Consider the following 20057-nt stretch of genomic DNA (forward strand, 5'->3'; position numbering starts at 1 on the left):
TTGTCTCTTTTTGGTCCATTTAGATTGTATACAAAATACATTATGGTTAAAAATGTTCATGTTTTACTGTGACTTGTTGTAGTCTCCTACATGAACCATAAGGTTAAAAACCAAACCAAATTAAGAAAACTAAAAGAAAAAATAAATAATAATTAAATAAATAAATAAGTAACTCTGTCTCTTTTGGGTCACTGTTTCCAGTCCCAAGCCCAGATAAAAGAGGATGGTTGGAATTGTGTCATTAAAAAAAAACAAGAATCGACAGAAGAAAGTTCATTTGTAGTTTTTTTTACTCACATTTTTGTCTCTCCCATGACGTTATTCCTCTCTCCCACAGCGTCCATTACAATTACATGCACATGGCCAATTATACAAATTATGTGATGAAGTCATTTAGTGACTTCTAGGACAGCCAATAACTACTTTCCTTACTGAGGAGATGGCAACACTGCTTCAGATACCAGTTGGGTAATAGAAGTGCATTTCTAGGTTTCTCCAGCAGATAGAGACACATCCTAATAAACCAAAAGGTTGAAAGTACGTGTGGCAGGGCTAGGCAAATTGAAAGTGAGCAATCATGAATCATCACAGACAGAAAGAAGCTTGCTTAAACGTTAGTCCTTATTCATTCGTCTATTAGCTGACAACCGTTTATGAAAAAGTTCTGCATGATTCAGATATATCCATCATCATAACTCCTCTCTCAGCTGAATTAATTGATAAGCCAGCAAGATAACAATCAATAATTATAACGTTAGATACATTTCACTTTTGTTGAAAGATGGCTGATGCAGATTTCGGGTTTGCATCTGACAACGGAGTGCTGCCTGTCGAGGTGGACCCAGCTGCAGCTTTCTTAGCTCAGCAAGAAAGCGAAATAGCGGTGATAGAGAATAACGAGGCCGGAGTCGGGACTTTGCAGGGATCCGCTGAGCAGCAGCCGGCGGCCGATTCACCTGTACAATATGGTAAATTGCTAACTATGCTAAGTTAGCATGTTAACTAAAACTAACTCCTAACTCGAAGTACATAAATGAAGACGACAAAAATAAAATAACTTTTATTAGTACCATAACTAGGTAGTTAATTCATACCAGACAACTTGTTAAGTTAGTTTGTTTTGGCTAAGTTTTAGCCTGGCTTTTTAGTTAGCAAAGTGGCTAACGTTAGCTTGTTAGTTGATTGACAGCTTTCCATGTAAACAGTCATGTTAGTTGGAGCAGCAGCACATCACACTCTGAGTTGAATTATAAACTCAAGTTTGTCCGATAATTGTTTGGATGTGGTTGTGTAAATGTATTGAAGTTATCCTCAGACTAAATTGAGGCTAGTTTAGGTTACTGCCCATGCAGGTGTTTCTGCATTCTTGTCACTTATCTCTCCACCCCTAGAAAGCAAATGATGACTAGCTAGGTTAGAATAATGTAAAGCATGTCGTTTGTTTAAAGCCATTTTCTTTGTTTCGTCTGCCAGATGCAGGGTTTGCAGAGGCATCAACAGCCACGGTAAACGGAGACATGTTTGAGCTGGTAAGAGAATAACACGTCTAATGAGAATTCACATTTATAAGACAAAATGTTATAGGTTAGTTTTGTAAGTGAGGCAGTATCTATAGCAGATGACAACACGCCTGGAATAGGTACCTCTTTCTCAATGGTAAGTGATTTGTTAACAAGTAAATCTGCCCATATCCGATATTTCTATGTCCTGGGAATAGTTTTATTTTTGTTTCTTACAACATCGTGCTAATCACATTAGCCTACGTTAGCTCAACTGTCCCGAGGAACGGGACACCGGTCTTGTAACTTAGGTTAGGATTCCAATTCCTCCACATTTCAATGACTCAAACCAACTATACATTGCAGAAATTAATATACAGATATGGAAAGCATTTCATGAGAAATAAAAAAGTATGCAACATGAAAATATTGTCTCATTTACACATTTATGGACGGTCTCTAACTAGCCCCGGAGATAGTTTTAACTTTGGATAGCCTATTTTGCCACGATTTCACACCAGCTGGCTGAAGCTAATTGGTGAAAGAATTTGGCTAACTCTTCTCACCTGCGAACACACACACGAGACACCCAAAACCAACTCACTTTTGAATTGTCATGGCTCCTGGTATTTCATAATGAGCCAAATCTAAATGAGTCCAAATCAGGAAGTTCAACAGTATTTCTGCATTTGCTCCTCAGTGTCCAGCTGTTACTACTGAATCACCTAGTGGGCCTCATTGCCTTATTAGTGCTGAGCAATTAGTGTTTCTTGAGATTGGTTTCAGTTCGATTTTTTTTTTTATTTTTTAAATAATCACAATGCTTTTTATCCCTCTCGATCGCACATTGTCTTTATCTCCATGTCAGCTCCGCACAGACCGGACAAGTTTAAGCGGGCGCACAATGGATTATGGTCATTGTAGTTAATGACCATGTTTTCTGCACTAAACTATGTAGAATATCAGCCTGTTGGAAACTATAATTGTCAAAATATCAGAATTGGGCTGCCCCCCCCCACCCCACCCACCCCACCCACCAGGAGTCCAACAGTCCATCAGACAGCTATGCGGCCATCGCCCAGGTGGACTCTCTGAGAGCAGAGCCTGAGAGCCTGCGTAAGTGGAGGGAGGAGCAGAAGGCACGACTGGAGCAACTAGGTAAGTAAACAGCAGAGACTATAGTGTGGCCCAAATGGCACCTTAGTCCCTATATAGTGCACTACTTTTAACCAGGGTCTATAGGGCTCTGGTAAAAAGTAGTGCACTATGTAGGGAATAGGGTGCCAGTTTGGACAGAAAGCTACTTCAGACTTACCTATAACTACGATACATACAGTCTCTACTGCTGCGATACATGCAATATTTTGTCCACTTATTGTCCACATTGACAAAGTGTGACACCTAAATGTCACATTTTCCCTCTACCAGCTTAAAAGCTACACAAAAAACCTGTGGGAAAAACAGTGAAGTTGATTAGTCTGTCTATTTGTGTGTGTGAACCACCCTTCATTCGGGTTCCACTCAGTGTCATGTCCTGTATGGTATGCTGGAGTTGGGCTTGTTCTTGCTGTATTCAATCTCCTGAGAAAAGAGCACCATCTTCTGTAGCTCATACAAATGCATTTCGGACTAAAACGTTTCACCCTGGGTAGTATTCATTCGTGCACACCGTAGCAAAACGTTTCATCCTGGGTAGTGTTCATTCGTGCACACCGGAGCAAAACGTTTCATCCTGGGTAGTGTTCATTCGTGCACACCGGAGCAAAACGTTTCATCCTGGGTAGTGTTCATTCGTGCACACCGGAGCAAAACGTTTCATCCTGGGTAGTGTTCATTCGTGCACACCGGAGCAAAACGTTTCATCCTGGGTAGTGTTCATTCGTGCACACCGTAGCAAAACGTTTCATCCTGGGTAGTGTTCATTCGTGCACACCGTAGCAAAACATTTCGCTATTATTATTGGACATATTCAAGTAGTCCTCCCCATTTCCTTCTGTTTGCTTCCGCTTCGTTCCTACTGAATAGGACCCTGGTATTGTGCACTTTCTGTTGACTGTGTATTGATCATCCTCATCGTTCCCTGTGTGTATGTGAACCCTGAAGACTCTGCGTCCAAGGCAGCGGAGGCTGAGTGGAAAGAGAAGGCCAAGAAAGAGCTGGAGGACTGGCATGTGCACCAGATTGAACAGATGGAGAAGAAAAAGTCCAACAACAGGTTAGTTCCTAGCTAGCTCTGTTTAGTTCCACCATGGTTCCCTCAAAACTACAGGGATGCAAACTAGTCACCTTTTTGGTGAAATTCTCTGTTTTCAATCTGAAGTAGGTGAACTACTTGATTCGTGTCGATACAATTAGAAAAGTTGGGGGGGTTAGATCACTACTGGCTGTAAGGGGGGTTTGGATCACTACTAGCTATAAGGGGGGGTTAGATCACTACTAGCTGTAAAGGGGGGTTAGATCACTACTGGCTGTAAGGGGGGGTTGGATCACTACTGGCTGTATGTGAGTGATGAGCGTTTGGAGCAATACTGGCTGTATCCAAGGCTCAGCCAATCGTTTTACACAACACAATGCAGCACGTGACTGAAGAGAGAAGAGATGACCAACTTACTATTTATAGCATCAGCCTGCGCTCTGAAAGACAGTTTGCCAGTTAACTTACAGCAGCGCGTCCCCTGAACCATAACGAAGAGGTACTGTAGGTCAGAAGTCTGACCACGGAGACGGGGGGTGAGAAGGTGATGAAGCAGTACTTCATGACCTGTAACCGGAAAAACACCTGGCATTTGGAAAGTTTGAGGTGAGGGAGACAGTGTGGTGGAACAAGTATTGGTAGCATTGTGAAGTATCTTGCTAGCGGGATCGAATTCTCTTAACTAGCCAGAGAAATGTTGAGCAACATTAGCCAACTTATTAAATAATAGAGTTTATGGTGTGAAAAGGCTGTCGTGGTAACAAGCGTTCTGTTATAAAGGCTGTCGTGGTAACAAGCATTCTATTATAAAGGCTGTCGTGGTAACAAGCGTTCTGTTATAAAGGCTGTCGTGGTAACAAGCGTTCTATTATAAAGGCTGTCGTGGTAACAAGCATTCTATTATAAAGGCTGTCGTGGTAACAAGCGTTCTGTTATAAAGGCTGTCGTGGTAACAAGCGTTCTATTATAAAGGCTGTCGTGGTAACAAGCATTCTATTATAAAGGCTGTCGTGGTAACCAGCATTCTATCATAAAGGCTGTCGTGGTAACAAGCATTCTATCATAAAGGCTGTCGTGGTAACCAGCATTCTATCATAAAGGCTGTCGTGGTAACCAGCATTCTATTATAAAGGCTGTCGTGGTAACCAGCATTCTATCATAAAGGCTGTCGTGGTAACAAGCATTCTATCATAAAGGCTGTCGTGGTAACAAGCATTCTATCATAAAGGCTGTCGTGGTAACAAGCATTCTATCATAAAGGCTGTCGTGGTAACCAGCATTCTATCATAAAGGCTGTCGTGGTAACAAGCATTCTATCATAAAGGCTGTCGTGGTAACCAGCATTCTATCATAAAGGCTGTCGTGGTAACAAGCATTCTATCATAAAGGCTGTCGTGGTAACAAGCATTCTATCATAAAGGCTGTCGTGGTAACAAGCATTCTATCATAAAGGCTGTCGTGGTAACCAGCATTCTATTATAAAGGCTGTCGTGGTAACCAGCATTCTATCATAAAGGCTGTCGTGGTAACAAGCATTCTATCATAAAGGCTGTCGTGGTAACAAGCATTCTATCATAAAGGCTGTCGTGGTAACAAGCATTCTATCATAAAGGCTGTCGTGGTAACCAGCATTCTATCATAAAGGCTGTCGTGGTAACAAGCATTCTATCATAAAGGCTGTCGTGGTAACCAGCATTCTATCATAAAGGCTGTCGTGGTAACAAGCATTCTATCATAAAGGCTGTCGTGGTAACAAGCATTCTATCATAAAGGCTGTCGTGGTAACAAGCATTCTATCATAAAGGCTGTCGTGGTAACCAGCATTCTATCATAAAGGCTGTCGTGGTAACAAGCATTCTATCATAAAGGCTGTCGTGGTAACAAGCATTCTATCATAAAGGCTGTCGTGGTAACAAGCATTCTATCATAAAGGCTGTCGTGGTAACAAGCATTCTATCATAAAGGCTGTCGTGGTAACCAGCATTCTATCATAAAGGCTGTCGTGGTAACCAGCATTCTATCATAAAGGCTGTCGTGGTAACAAGCATTCTATCATAAAGGCTGTCGTGGTAACCAGCATTCTATCATAAAGGCTGTCGTGGTAACAAGCATTCTATCATAAAGGCTGTCGTGGTAACCAGCATTCTATCATAAAGGCTGTCGTGGTAACCAGCATTCTATCATAAAGGCTGTCGTGGTAACCAGCATTCTATCATAAAGGCTGTCGTGGTAACAAGCATTCTATCATAAAGGCTGTCGTGGTAACCAGCATTCTATCATAAAGGCTGTCGTGGTAACAAGCATTCTATCATAAAGGCTGTCGTGGTAACAAGCATTCTATCATAAAGGCTGTCGTGGTAACAAGCATTCTATCATAAAGGCTGTCGTGGTAACAAGCATTCTATCATAAAGGCTGTCGTGGTAACAAGCATTCTATCATAAAGGCTGTCGTGGTAACAAGCATTCTATCATAAAGGCTGTCGTGGTAACAAGCATTCTATCATAAAGGCTGTCGTGGTAACAAGCATTCTATCATAAAGGCTGTCGTGGTAACAAGCATTCTATCATAAAGGCTGTCGTGGTAACAAGCATTCTATCATAAAGGCTGTCGTGGTAACAAGCATTCTATCATAAAGGCTGTCGTGGTAACAAGCATTCTATCATAAAGGCTGTCGTGGTAACAAGCATTCTATCATAAAGGCTGTCGTGGTAACAAGCATTCTATCATAAAGGCTGTCGTGGTAACAAGCATTCTATCATAAAGGCTGTCGTGGTAACAAGCATTCTATCATAAAGGCTGTCGTGGTAACAAGCATTCTATCATAAAGGCTGTCGTGGTAACAAGCATTCTATCATAAAGGCTGTCGTGGTAACAAGCATTCTATCATAAAGGCTGTCGTGGTAACAAGCATTCTATCATAAAGGCTGTCGTGGTAACAAGCATTCTATCATAAAGGCTGTCGTGGTAACAAGCATTCTATCATAAAGGCTGTCGTGGTAACAAGCATTCTATCATAAAGGCTGTCGTGGTAACAAGCATTCTATCATAAAGGCTGTCGTGGTAACAAGCATTCTATCATAAAGGCTGTCGTGGTAACAAGCATTCTATCATAAAGGCTGTCGTGGTAACAAGCATTCTATCATAAAGGCTGTCGTGGTAACAAGCATTCTATCATAAAGGCTGTCGTGGTAACAAGCATTCTATCATAAAGGCTGTCGTAGTAACTGTAATATTAGTGTTCTTAAAACTAGGCAACAAACAACATTGGATTACTTTGTTTACATTTTTTTATCTGTGAGTCAGGTTCAAATTAACCAGTTTTTATTTTACACACAGAGACTGATCATATAGATGATATTCTTTGTTGTTTAGTTAGTTAAAACCTGTATCTCCCCCCCCCCCCCCCCTAGCAGGGATTTATTGTTTCAGTGTCACCTTGTTGGGCCATCTCCCGTTTGCATCCCTGAAACTAACATAACAGGAAATACGAGTTCAGACAATATACAACATATATCAGACAAAATATGAAATGTAAATTGTATCTGTAGTAGTTAACTATGAGAATTAAGAGCGTTGATATGATCAGAATGTGTGTTTCTGTGGTTATTCCGTGAGATCAGATCGAAAAATAAGATGCTTTATAGTTTAGGCTTAAAGACTTTTCAATAGACTGTCACGGAAAGTTGACTTTATTCATGTACCTAAAATATTTATTCTAATAATAACGTGGACAGGATTTCCTGGTAAATAGCTTAAACGGAGTGGAAACTGTGACAGCTGAGCTGACCTCTGCCCCCAGGGTTCCAATGTTTTGTTGGCCTGCTTTTTGGAGCAGATGGATAATGCCTCGTTATTCAGGATTGGTAAGAAATTCAGAGATCAGTTTGTATTCTTGAAGGATCAGTCGTTTGTGTCTATTTCTATGTCACCAAGCTGAACTGTCGTAAACCGTCTGACCTGTCGTAAAACGTCTGAACTGTCGTAAAACCTAAGGAAGTGAAGTGACACAATTTCACCTGGTTAATATTGCCTGCTAACCTGGATTTCTTTTAGCTAAATACGGAGGCTTAAAAATATATACTTCTGTGTATTGATTTTAAGAAAGGCATTGATGTTTATGGTTAGGTACAGTCGTGCAACGATTGTGCTTTTTTCGCGAATGCGCTTTTGCTAAATCATCCCCCGTTTGGCGAAGTTGGCTGTCTTTGTTAGGAAGAAATGGTCTTCACACAGTTCGCAACGAGCCAGGCGGCCCAAACTGCTGCATATACCCTGACTCTGTTGCAAGAGAAGTGACACAATTTACCTAGTTAAAATAAATTAATGTTAGCAGACAATATTAACTAAATATGCAGGTTTAAAAATATACTTGTGTATTGATTTTAAGAAAGGCATTGATGTTTATGGTTAGGTACACGTTGGAGCAACGACAGTCATTTTTCATGAATACGCACTGCATCGATTATATGTAACGTAGGACACGCTAGATATCTAGTAATATCATCAACCATGTGTAGTTAACTAGTGATTATGATTGTTTTTTATAAGATAAGTTTAATGCTAGCTAGCAACTTACCTTGGCTTACTGCATTCACGTAACAGGCAGGCTCCTCGTGGAGTGCAATGTAATCAGGTGGTTAGAGCGTTGGACTACTTAACTGTAAGGTTGCAAGATTGAATCCCCCGAACTGACAAGGTACAAATCTGTCGTTCTGCCCCTGAACAGGCAGTTAACCCACTGTTCCTAGACCAGTTAACCCACTGTTCCTAGACCAGTTAATCCACTGTTCCTAGACCAGTTAATCCACTGTTCCTAGACCAGTTAACCCACTGTTCCTAGACCAGTTAACCCACTGTTCCTAGACCAGTTAACCCACTGTTCCTAGACCAGTTAACCCACTGTTCCTAGACCAGTTAACCCACTGTTCCTAGACCAGTTAACCCACTGTTCCTAGACCAGTTAACCCACTGTTCCTAGACCAGTTAACCCACTGTTCCTAGACCAGTTAACCCACTGTTCCTAGACCAGTTAACCCACTGTTCCTAGACCAGTTAACCCACTGTTCCTAGACCAGTTAACCCACTGTTCCTAGACCAGTTAACCCACTGTTCCTAGACCAGTTAACCCACTGTTCCTAGACCAGTTAACCCACTGTTCCTAGACCAGTTAACCCACTGTTCCTAGACCAGTTAACCCACTGTTCCTAGACCAGTTAACCCACTGTTCCTAGACCAGTTAACCCACTGTTCCTAGACCAGTTAACCCACTGTTCCTAGACCAGTTAACCCACTGTTCCTAGACCAGTTAACCCACTGTTCCTAGACCAGTTAACCCACTGTTCCTAGACCAGTTAACCCACTGTTCCTAGACCAGTTAACCCACTGTTCCTAGACCAGTTAACCCACTGTTCCTAGACCAGTTAACCCACTGTTCCTAGACCAGTTAACCCACTGTTCCTAGACCAGTTAACCCACTGTTCCTAGACCAGTTAACCCACTGTTCCTAGACCAGTTAACCCACTGTTCCTAGACCAGTTAACCCACTGTTCCTAGACCAGTTAACCCACTGTTCCTAGACCAGTTAACCCACTGTTCCTAGGCCAGTTAACCCACTGTTCCTAGGCCAGTCAACCCACTGTTCCTAGACCAGTCAACCCACTGTTCCTAGGCCAGTCAACCCACTGTTCCTAGACCAGTCAACCCACTGTTCCTAGACCAGTCAACCCACTGTTCCTAGACCAGTCAACCCACTGTTCCTAGACCAGTCAACCCACTGTTCCTAGACCAGTCAACCCACTGTTCCTAGACCAGTCAACCCACTGTTCCTAGACCAGTCAACCCACTGTTCCTAGACCAGTCAACCCACTGTTCCTAGACCAGTCAACCCACTGTTCCTAGACCAGTCAACCCACTGTTCCTAGACCAGTCAACCCACTGTTCCTAGACCAGTCAACCCACTGTTCCTAGACCAGTCAACCCACTGTTCCTAGACCAGTCAACCCACTGTTCCTAGACCAGTCAACCCACTGTTCCTAGACCAGTCAACCCACTGTTCCTAGACCAGTCAACCCACTGTTCCTAGACCAGTCAACCCACTGTTCCTAGACCAGTCAACCCACTGTTCCTAGACCAGTCAACCCACTGTTCCTAGACCAGTCAACCCACTGTTCCTAGACCAGTCAACCCACTGTTCCTAGACCAGTCAACCCACTGTTCCTAGGCCAGTCAACCCACTGTTCCTAGGCCAGTCAACCCACTGTTCCTAGACCAGTCAACCCACTGTTCCTAGACCAGTCAACCCACTGTTCCTAGACCAGTCAACCCACTGTTCCTAGACCAGTCAACCCACTGTTCCTAGACCAGTCAACCCACTGTTCCTAGACCAGTCAACCCAGTTCCTAGCAGTCAACCACTGTTCCTAGACCAGTCAACCCACTGTTCCTAGACCAGTCAACCCACTGTTCCTAGACCAGTCAACCCACTGTTCCTAGACCAGTCAACCCACTGTTCCTAGACCAGTCAACCCACTGTTCCTAGACCAGTCAACCCACTGTTCCTAGACCAGTCAACCCACTGTTCCTAGACCAGTCAACCCACTGTTCCTAGACCAGTCAACCCACTGTTCCTAGACCAGTCAACCCACTGTTCCTAGACCAGTCAACCCACTGTTCCTAGACCAGTCAACCCACTGTTCCTAGACCAGTTAACCCACTGTTCCTAGACCAGTTAACCCACTGTTCCTAGACCAGTTAACCCACTGTTCCTAGACCAGTTAACCCACTGTTCCTAGACCAGTCAACCCACTGTTCCTAGACCAGTCAACCCACTGTTCCTAGACCAGTCAACCCACTGTTCCTAGACCAGTCAACCCACTGTTCCTAGACCAGTTAACCCACTGTTCCTAGACCAGTTAACCCACTGTTCCTAGACCAGTTAACCCACTGTTCCTAGACCAGTTAACCCACTGTTCCTAGACCAGTTAACCCACTGTTCCTAGACCAGTTAACCCACTGTTCCTAGACCAGTTAACCCACTGTTCCTAGACCAGTTAACCCACTGTTCCTAGACCAGTTAACCCACTGTTCCTAGACCAGTTAACCCACTGTTCCTAGACCAGTTAACCCACTGTTCCTAGACCAGTTAACCCACTGTTCCTAGACCAGTTAACCCACTGTTCCTAGACCAGTTAACCCACTGTTCCTAGACCAGTTAACCCACTGTTCCTAGACCAGTTAACCCACTGTTCCTAGACCAGTTAACCCACTGTTCCTAGACCAGTTAACCCACTGTTCCTAGACCAGTTAACCCACTGTTCCTAGACCAGTTAACCCACTGTTCCTAGACCAGTTAACCCACTGTTCCTAGACCAGTTAACCCACTGTTCCTAGACCAGTTAACCCACTGTTCCTAGACCAGTTAACCCACTGTTCCTAGACCAGTTAACCCACTGTTCCTAGACCAGTTAACCCACTGTTCCTAGACCAGTTAACCCACTGTTCCTAGACCAGTTAACCCACTGTTCCTAGACCAGTTAACCCACTGTTCCTAGACCAGTTAACCCACTGTTCCTAGACCAGTTAACCCACTGTTCCTAGACCAGTTAACCCACTGTTCCTAGACCAGTTAACCCACTGTTCCTAGACCAGTCAACCCACTGTTCCTAGGCCAGTCAACCCACTGTTCCTAGGCCAGTCAACCCACTGTTCCTAGACCAGTCAACCCACTGTTCCTAGACCAGTCAACCCACTGTTCCTAGACCAGTCAACCCACTGTTCCTAGACCAGTCAACCCACTGTTCCTAGACCAGTCAACCCACTGTTCCTAGACCAGTCAACCCACTGTTCCTAGACCAGTCAACCCACTGTTCCTAGACCAGTCAACCCACTGTTCCTAGACCAGTCAACCCACTGTTCCTAGACCAGTCAACCCACTGTTCCTAGACCAGTCAACCCACTGTTCCTAGACCAGTCAACCCACTGTTCCTAGACCAGTCAACCCACTGTTCCTAGACCAGTCAACCCACTGTTCCTAGACCAGTCAACCCACTGTTCCTAGACCAGTCAACCCACTGTTCCTAGACCAGTCAACCCACTGTTCCTAGACCAGTCAACCCACTGTTCCTAGACCAGTCAACCCACTGTTCCTAGACCAGTCAACCCACTGTTCCTAGACCAGTCAACCCACTGTTCCTAGGCCAGTCAACCCACTGTTCCTAGGCCAGTCAACCCACTGTTCCTAGACCAGTCAACCCACTGTTCCTAGACCAGTCAACCCACTGTTCCTAGACCAGTCAACCCACTGTTCCTAGACCAGTCAACCCACTGTTCCTAGACCAGTCAACCCACTGTTCCTAGACCAGTCAACCCACTGTTCCTAGACCAGTCAACCCACTGTTCCTAGACCAGTCAACCCACTGTTCCTAGACCAGTCAACCCACTGTTCCTAGACCAGTCAACCCACTGTTCCTAGACCAGTCAACCCACTGTTCCTAGACCAGTCAACCCACTGTTCCTAGACCAGTTAACCCACTGTTCCTAGACCAGTTAACCCACTGTTCCTAGACCAGTTAACCCACTGTTCCTAGACCAGTTAACCCACTGTTCCTAGACCAGTCAACCCACTGTTCCTAGACCAGTCAACCCACTGTTCCTAGACCAGTCAACCCACTGTTCCTAGACCAGTCAACCCACTGTTCCTAGACCAGTTAACCCACTGTTCCTAGACCAGTTAACCCACTGTTCCTAGACCAGTTAACCCACTGTTCCTAGGCCAGTTAACCCACTGTTCCTAGGCCAGTTAACCCACTGTTCCCAGGCCGTCATTGAAAATAAGAATGTGTTCTAAACTGACTTGCCTGGTTAAATAAAGGTGTAAAAAAAATATATATATATATTTTTTAAATCAGCCAAATCGGTGTCCAAAAATACAGATTTCCGATTATGAAAACTTGAAATTGGCCCTAATTAATAATAATAATAATAATAATAATAACTAATTAATCAGCCATTCTGATGAATCGGTCGACCTCTAATCTCTACTTTGAATAGCTTGTTCCATCTCATCCCACAGATACTCGATTGGATTGGGGACTGGTTGACTGGGGACTGGGCAGGCCACTGCAATAAGCTGGAGTCACTCGTGTTTGTGGAACCATTCCTGGACAATCCTTTTGACTTAGGGTGTTATCCTGCTGAAGAAATACACTGCTGACATGGAGGGATTAACCTGATTGGCAATGATGTTCAGATATCCTGTGGTATTTAAAAACATTGCTCCACTTTTATAAAGGGGCCCAATGTGTGTCATGAAAACACAACAGCACTCCGCCTGCCGGTAACGTTGACATGAGGCATGATGGATTCATGTACTCGTGGTTTCCTCCATACTCTAGTCTTCCAATCGCCAATTTTCTTCCAATTTTCACGTGTTTTTGTTCCCACTGCCGTGTGGGGGTGGGGGGGGGGGTGTTCTGAAAGACGTGGGACTCTGTAAGGTCGTCGGCAGCCGAACCCCCGTTTTAGTTTCAGAGTACAGCGAGTTCTTACATTAGTTTTATGTATCTGTCAGGTTGACTGTCTGTGGTCTGTCTGTTGCTCTGCATAACTTGTGACAGGCTCCCTTTGTCCTCTTTCATCAATGACCCGTTTTCAACCACTGGCGTTGGCTTGGATGTCGGACCATTGTTGATACACACAGGAAACTGGTTGAGCGTGTGGGGGGGGGGGAAACCCAGCAGCGTTGTAGTTTTTGACTCAAAACGATGCGCCTGTCACCTACTACCATACCCTGTTCAAAGGCACTTAAATATTTTGTCTTGCCCGTTCACCGTCTGAATGGCACACAATTCATGTCTCAAAGCCTTTTAAAAAAATAATTCACTAACCCGTCTCCTCCCCTTTCATCTACACTGATTGAAGTGGATTAAACAAGTGGCATCAATAAGTGATCATAGCTTTCACCTGAATTCACCTGGTCAGTCTACAATGTAGTGTTCACCCTCCTGAATCTTGTTAGTTCTTCTGTCACTATGGCTTCCTGTCGTACCACACCTTAACTCTGCATGTTGTATGACACTGACTCGTCTCTCTCTTCACTCCTTCTGTCTTTTTGCTCTGAACACCTAGGCTTGCTGATGAGACTTACTACCATCAACCCAACTCTCAAGTGATAAACTTCATGTAGGTTTTGGAACTCTTCTGTTTTTGGTTTAGCATTGTCTTGTCTTTTTAAAGTTTGTTACCTGTAGTTAAAGGTGTTTGCATGTCCCAACTGTGAAACAAACACATTAGTTAGGCTCCATTTTGGGTCCTGGAGGGACTGTATTTGACTGTGTCCATAAATGACGACAACAGTGTTCATTGTCTTTCATCTTATCATTTCAGTTGTGAACATTTGCCAGAAATGCATGTAGCCTATTTTCAATACTGTGTGTAAGTTTTAGTCTGTGATGTGGAAGTGATTCGAGGGGCTGTGAGTCTGTGACGTGGAAGTGATTGAGTGTTTTGGCAGCATGGCATGTCAGTGGTACTAATCTCTATGGGACGGATTTCCTCCTAAAATGTTATTTCAAAGGAGATGCTTATTAGTCCAGAACCAGGCTTAATCTGTGTCTGGGGAAACCGTCCCCTCAAACACCTTGTCCAACACCTCAACCATATCTCCCTTCCTCCCCTCCTCCAGGGCATCTGAAGAGGCCTTCCTGTCTGAGGCTGATGGCGACAGCCCAGGGACGGAGTGGGAGAGAGTGGCCTGTCTCTGTGACTTCAACCCCAAGACCAACAGGACGGCCAAGGACGTGTCCCGGATGCGCTCGGTCCTCATAGCCCTCAAACAGACACCCCTGGTGCGCTAGTATGGCCAATAGAACAGAAGGGTGGTGATATTTCCCTCCTTTAAAAAAAATTTTTAAACGCCTACTCTTGAGTTATGAACCTTGGCTTGCATTAAGGCAGAATGTTCTAGGCTCTTTTCATATCTACTCTTGGTTCAGGGTTCTTAATATGTTCAGACCCTCCTGTTTTCTGTCATGTCTGTAACATGTGGAGAGGAAAGGTATTGTCCCTCCCGCCATCTTTCCTTATTCTGATGTAATGCATCCAGTGTATGTGATATACCTCACTACCTTAACATGGATCGACTGACTGCTCTCTTGTCTTTTTAAAACTTCCCATCAACAATGCTTCTATTTGACTGTTCAGAAAATATGGTTAATTCTTTATTACACTTCTTCCCTCTCATAAAAGGGAGTGGGGGGGTCAAACCTCTTTATCTTTTAAGCGTGATTCCTCTCCCCAATATTTAGGGTGTGAAGTGTTCTTTTAATCAAATAACAGATTTAGGTTAATCTCCACTGTAATTTGTATTTAATGTGTCGGTTGTAATGTAGCCAGTCCTGTTCAGGTACTACATATAGGAATAGGTTCTAAACCACATATGCCATTATTATTTTTTATTTTTTTTTAGTTAAGAATTGATTCACAGACCTATTAATTTACTGTAGTATAATATTCCTAATGGATTATTTAACAGTACCTAGTGATTTGTCCTGATATTTTAGATGCTATGAGCTTGTTGTTCTTGAAGGACTTTTTACTCCTGCCACTGTTTGTATTTTTGGCTAATTAGAAGTGTTTCCTTCCCAAGCTTGAATATTTCATAGCCTGGTTTCCTGATCTGTTTTGTGTGCGGTCTTGCCAAAACGCAACAATGACTCTACATACGGTCTAGACGATGGCCATAGAAGTTGACAGCATTAAAACAGATCTGGGATCAGGCTAGCTAACGTAGTCTATTCCAACCAAAAAGTAGTGTCTTCCTATCATTCTGAGGTTGCACCACAAGAATTCACATAATAGGGGGCTTGTTATGTCATGGTTTTTAGGCTGTCGATCCTTGGGTAACTGTTTGGCATAATTAAATGATACTGTGTGCTTTCATCAATTGAAAGCCCTTAATCTATTTTATGAGAATTTGTAAGATTTCTTGTTTGCATAAAATAGACGCAGACCAGTCTTTAAATAATAGCTAATATAATTTATTCTCGGAGCGCGCTCCCACTTAATCACGTGCAGCAGTTTATATACAGATCATGATGTCATTTCATTGCTTTAACAGAATCCCCTCCTCTCGACCGGGACATAGTGAGGTGAAAAATTTCATTCTAACTTACTAACACACTCCCAGATAACTTTTGACCCCTCAACATGATCGATTAACAGAACCTAGGAATGCACTCACTGCCTTATCTAAAAACCCCAGAGCTAAGTTTCAGTAGGGTCAACCATATGCTAACGACCTTCTGTGTTTACTCAGTCCCCAACCCATTTGTTTCTGCCTAGTTGGAATGGTGTTCATTAACTTTAATTACTCCTTGTCCGTGTCTCACAATCCCTTCTTATGAACTCATATTGTCAATCACTTATACAACAAAGTATAATTTTACTTAGTTCCATTTAAAATGATTTGTTTCATATTAGTCATTTCCTAACAGTAACCCCCCACCCTCCCTCCCCAGATAGATAGATTTGATATTATGTTATTAAATCAGCACCATTCACCAGAGTAGCCTGTTGAGACTGGCCGTAGAGAAGCCCCCACACGTGCAGAATCTTCGAGGACGTTGAGTCCCCCCAGGGAAGAAAGGTCCAGTGATCCGCAGCCACTCTGTTCAGAGACCTAATCATGGCCATATTAAACGACATGGACACTAGTCTAATGTTGAGTCATATTTCCAACCCCCCCCCCTTTTCATTTTCAGCTGCGTTTCCTGTGAATCTGTGATCAACTGTTATCCATTAGGATGGCTTCATCCAGATGAGAATGTTACATGGGAACTGGAAAACTCAAACAAAGGGTTATGTGTGTGTGAGGATTTAAATAAGACTGTACTAAAAACAGGGGCTGTTTTGGGAAGACTGGAGACCATAGGCTTACTGGTAAAAATGCACTAGGTAAGCCCTGGGTTGTACCTCTGCCTCCATTACCAGAGCACCACAGTGACCGATTATCTTCACCGGTCCCCAACAACACTCCTTAATCACTATATTGGTCCTAAGAGCCATCTTTCTCTCAAGTATTACAGCAGACAAACTATGAATTTTTAAATTTTTTATTCAAGGGACAGGACTCTGTTTTACTTGATATGGCTAGTGGAACTGACAATACATGGTGCTAAAAAATGTGGTTCTGAGTTTTGTTATAATTCTCTGTATTACAGAGAGGTGGATCTCTAACCGATAGCAAGTGGTAGTGGGTCGGCTGTGTGTCTACATATGTGGATGGCTGCATTGCATTTGATATAGTTACACAATTAGGTTTTAAACACAAGGCAGTCTGTGCCCTGCTTGCTTTGCCATCTGCAGAACAGGGTGTACATTTCATTTAGATCAGCCCAAAGCAGTTAAGGAAGTCCAGAAAAAGGAGAGAGGGAAAAAACAGTTAATTGGCCCTTTTTAAACATCTGTTATGTTAGTCTTTCTACGTATTCAAACATGTCATTCCCACCACGCTTCTCTCTAAGGCTCAAGGGAGAGGATAGACAGGCGGGAGGTTCCAAAAGGCCTGGGTCGTATTCACTAGTCGCCGAACACTAGAAAACAGTCTGAAACAAGGAGGGACTACCTGAACTTGTCTATTAAGAAACCCCTTGTTTTAGTTTTTTCCAATGTTGAAAAAAAAAAGAGGTTTTTGCAGTAATGAATACAACCCTGATGCTGCTCAGTCTTTCTTCAGTGCCGTGGTGAACACGCCAAAGATGATAGCGACTACAGTGAAGCCTTGTGCGAAGATACGTCCTCTCATCAGGAGCTGGGACTGCCGGGTCTTGCCTTGTTTGAAGGCTCGGAGACCGTACATCAACGCTCCAGCTGTACCGAGACAACCTGAGAGGAGAAAACAATTAGGTTTTCCATAAACAGTCTGAAAATAGCTGATGTGAAAGGAGGTGCATTCAGTAACTGCCATTTTGTTTCAAAGTGGTCTCAATGCTTCTCTGTTTTGTTTTGGAAGACTGAAGGGGGGGGGGTCTGAAGGTGTACAATCCATTGTACTGTAAAAGAACAAGCACCCTGCGGTGAGTGGTGTAAATCTTAAGATATTTTAGGCCCGGTTGTGTATGCAATCCACCCTGTAACCACAGGGGAAATAAGAGCGACAGAGAGCACGCCCAATGTGTTGTAGTGTTCGGTGTTATATTCACATAAATGTCCAATAACTAACTATGCTATACTGACAGTTACTGACCTGTGTAGTCTAGCACCCAGTGTATGACCCATTGATTACACTAGTTTACCGTTATAATACATGTTTTGTTTTTTAATGAAAACTCCTTCACAAGGACATTATGGCCCCTGTAATGTTTCATAATGGGGCTCGGAACACTCGGATTTGTTCCAATTAAATCATCAATGTTGACGCCTTTTACTGTACCTTATTGGGTCCACAAGGACACTGTGCATGACACATCTTATTGTAACTGTAGCTGGCTGTAAAGTGACCAAATTAGCGGTTAAATTGATTGTATGCTGTCCCCCTGCTAGCTAGCAAACGAGTTAACATAGTTAGCTAACTAGCTACAACAGTGTTGTCTCTTTGGTAAGTGATTGACCAAATGACAGTCTATTCAATGCCTGAATCATCTAATTTAGTAATAGTATGTATTGAAGCCGAATAGATACAGCTGTGGACATTGGACCATTTTCAATAGATTTACAGTACCGCTTACGTAACTGACCTATAGGGACGAACGGGTTCTCCTTCGACTTCCTCATAAACTTCTCCTGAAACGTCTCTTCTCTGGGTCGAGATAGAGGTGTAAATCCTTCTATAACGGGGGGCTTGGATATGTCGAGCATTGGTAAATGTGTGGTTCTCGCTGACTGTTCAGGGACAACCGGGGTAGTGGCAGAAGCCATGTTTGCAGAGTGTCTGTTCTCGAAGTTACGGATACCAGCTACACTGGGAGCCGATGAATGGTTCCGAACAAAGATGTTGAGCGATGACCTCATTCGAGAGCGTCCGTAAATAATCACATGCTATCACGCAAAGGATTCCACCCGGGTCACCTTTGACCACATGTATCAATGCAAAGAAAAGTGTTTGATGCTTGAAAGTATCGTAAAATAGAAAAACATGATCTTATCAATCATAAATTATGACAAGGCCGTGTCCATTTTTCAGATAACAGAATTATACATAAACTAAAGAAAAATTCCCCACACTTAGTTACCAGAGTTTACCTTAGTTACCAGAGTTTACATTAGTAAGAGTTTATCTGTTGGATATATATATATTTAGATAAATATATATATACAGTACCAGTCCAAAGTTTATTTATTTTTTACAATTTTCTACATTGTATAATAGTAGTGAAGACATCCAAACTATAAAATAACACATACGGAATCATGTAATAACCAAAAATGTGTTAAACACTCCATCACTCTCCCCTTGGTCAAATAGCCCTTACACAGCCTGGAGGTGTGTTGGGTCATTGTCCTGTTAAAAATCAAATTATAGTCCCACTAAGTGCCAACCAAATGGGATGGCGTATCGCTGCAGAATTATATGGTAGCCATGTTGGTTAAGTGTGCCTTGAATTCTAAGTAAATCATTGACAGTGTCACCAGCAAAGCACCTCCACTCCATCACACCACCTCCTCCATGCTTCACGGTGGGAACCACACATGCAGAGATCAGCCGTTCACCTACTCTGGGTCTCACAAAGATATGGCGGTTGGAACCAAAAATAAAAAATTTGGACTCATCAGACCAAAGGACATATTTTCACTGTTCGTGTTTCTTGGCCCAAGCAAGTTTCTTCTTCTTATTGGTGTCCTTTAGCTTGCTGATGAGAGTGGTTTGAGAGAGTTGGAGGTTGGCCCTTCTTTGGTAATAGGGGATGTTCCTCCGTGGTTACTCCCAGATCCTGTTGTTGATCTAATCTTGGCGGAGAAAAGGAAAGTATACTCAGTTGAACTGTTGGTGATAATAGTTGCCCTCCAGTGGGTGGAGGACGTACAACCTGTTAGAATTATAGGATGCTCAGATTCTCTGTCTGTATTGAATAGTTTATCATCTGGTAAATCTGATAGGAGTGACCTACTAAATCAAATCAAATTGTATTAGTCACATGCACCGAATACAACAGGTGTAGTGTGTATCTAATAGGAGTGACCTACTATTGGAGGTATTAATGTTACTATGGAGAATGGAGATAATGGGTGTAGTAGTGAGATTCTGCTGGGTCCCAGCACATTCAGGTGTGAAATTGTAGACCAGTTAGCCAAAAGAGCTTTGAAGCAAGACACGCCGCCAAGCTTACCCTAGTAAAACTGACTATCCTACCGATCCTCGACTTCGGCGA

At 43.1% G+C, this 20057-nt stretch overlaps 2 protein-coding genes across 5 annotated transcripts; one reads left to right on the plus strand and one right to left on the minus strand.

The window, feature by feature from the left end:
• Window positions 1–418: 418 nt before the first annotated feature.
• Window positions 419–17043, plus strand: LOC109883220 (clathrin light chain B). Of its 4 annotated transcripts, XM_031789495.1 has the most exons (7): window positions 505–613; window positions 782–968; window positions 1474–1529; window positions 2540–2657; window positions 3603–3714; window positions 13819–13872; window positions 14375–15660. In XM_031789495.1, the coding sequence occupies exons 1-7, from the start codon at window positions 578–580 to the stop codon at window positions 14544–14546; spliced, it is 735 nt and encodes a 244-aa protein (XP_031645355.1). In that variant the 5' UTR covers window positions 505–577; the 3' UTR covers window positions 14547–15660. The 4 variants fall into 4 exon arrangements, with proteins under 4 accessions (XP_031645358.1, XP_031645355.1, XP_031645356.1 ...); XM_031789498.1 differs by lacking the exon at window positions 13819–13872 and having other exon boundaries at window positions 419–613; XM_031789496.1 differs by having other exon boundaries at window positions 542–968; window positions 14375–17043.
• On the minus strand, window positions 16787–18714 carry higd2a (HIG1 hypoxia inducible domain family, member 2A). The gene is made up of 2 exons (XM_020475247.2): window positions 18426–18714; window positions 16787–17574 (listed from the first exon to the last, which is right to left on the minus strand). Exons 1-2 carry the CDS (start codon window positions 18697–18699, stop codon window positions 17411–17413), a joined length of 438 nt encoding a protein of 145 aa, XP_020330836.1. The 5' UTR covers window positions 18700–18714; the 3' UTR covers window positions 16787–17410.
• Between the last annotated feature and the right edge of the window lie 1343 nt (window positions 18715–20057).

Source organism: Oncorhynchus kisutch, linkage group LG15 (genome assembly GCF_002021735.2).
Source record: "Oncorhynchus kisutch isolate 150728-3 linkage group LG15, Okis_V2, whole genome shotgun sequence".
Classification (NCBI taxonomy): Eukaryota; Metazoa; Chordata; class Actinopteri; order Salmoniformes; family Salmonidae; genus Oncorhynchus; species Oncorhynchus kisutch.

What these genes read in the sequence shown, in the direction of transcription:
- LOC109883220 (XM_031789495.1), top strand. Translation starts at nt 578, where the DNA reads ATGAATCATCACAGACAGAAAGAAGCTTGCTTAAAC. An exon ending in AGAAAGAAGCTTGCTTAAAC is followed by an intron (nt 614 to 781) that starts GTTAGTCCTTAT and finishes TTTTGTTGAAAG; the next exon opens with ATGGCTGATGCAGATTTCGG. An exon ending in ACGGAGACATGTTTGAGCTG is followed by an intron (nt 1,530 to 2,539) that starts GTAAGAGAATAA and finishes CCCACCCACCAG; the next exon opens with GAGTCCAACAGTCCATCAGA.
- higd2a (XM_020475247.2), bottom strand. Translation starts at nt 18,699, where the DNA reads ATGAGGTCATCGCTCAACATCTTTGTTCGGAACCATTCATCGGCTCCC. An exon ending in GAACCCGTTCGTCCCTATAG is followed by an intron (nt 17,575 to 18,425) that starts GTCAGTTACGTA and finishes TTCTCCTCTCAG; the next exon opens with GTTGTCTCGGTACAGCTGGA.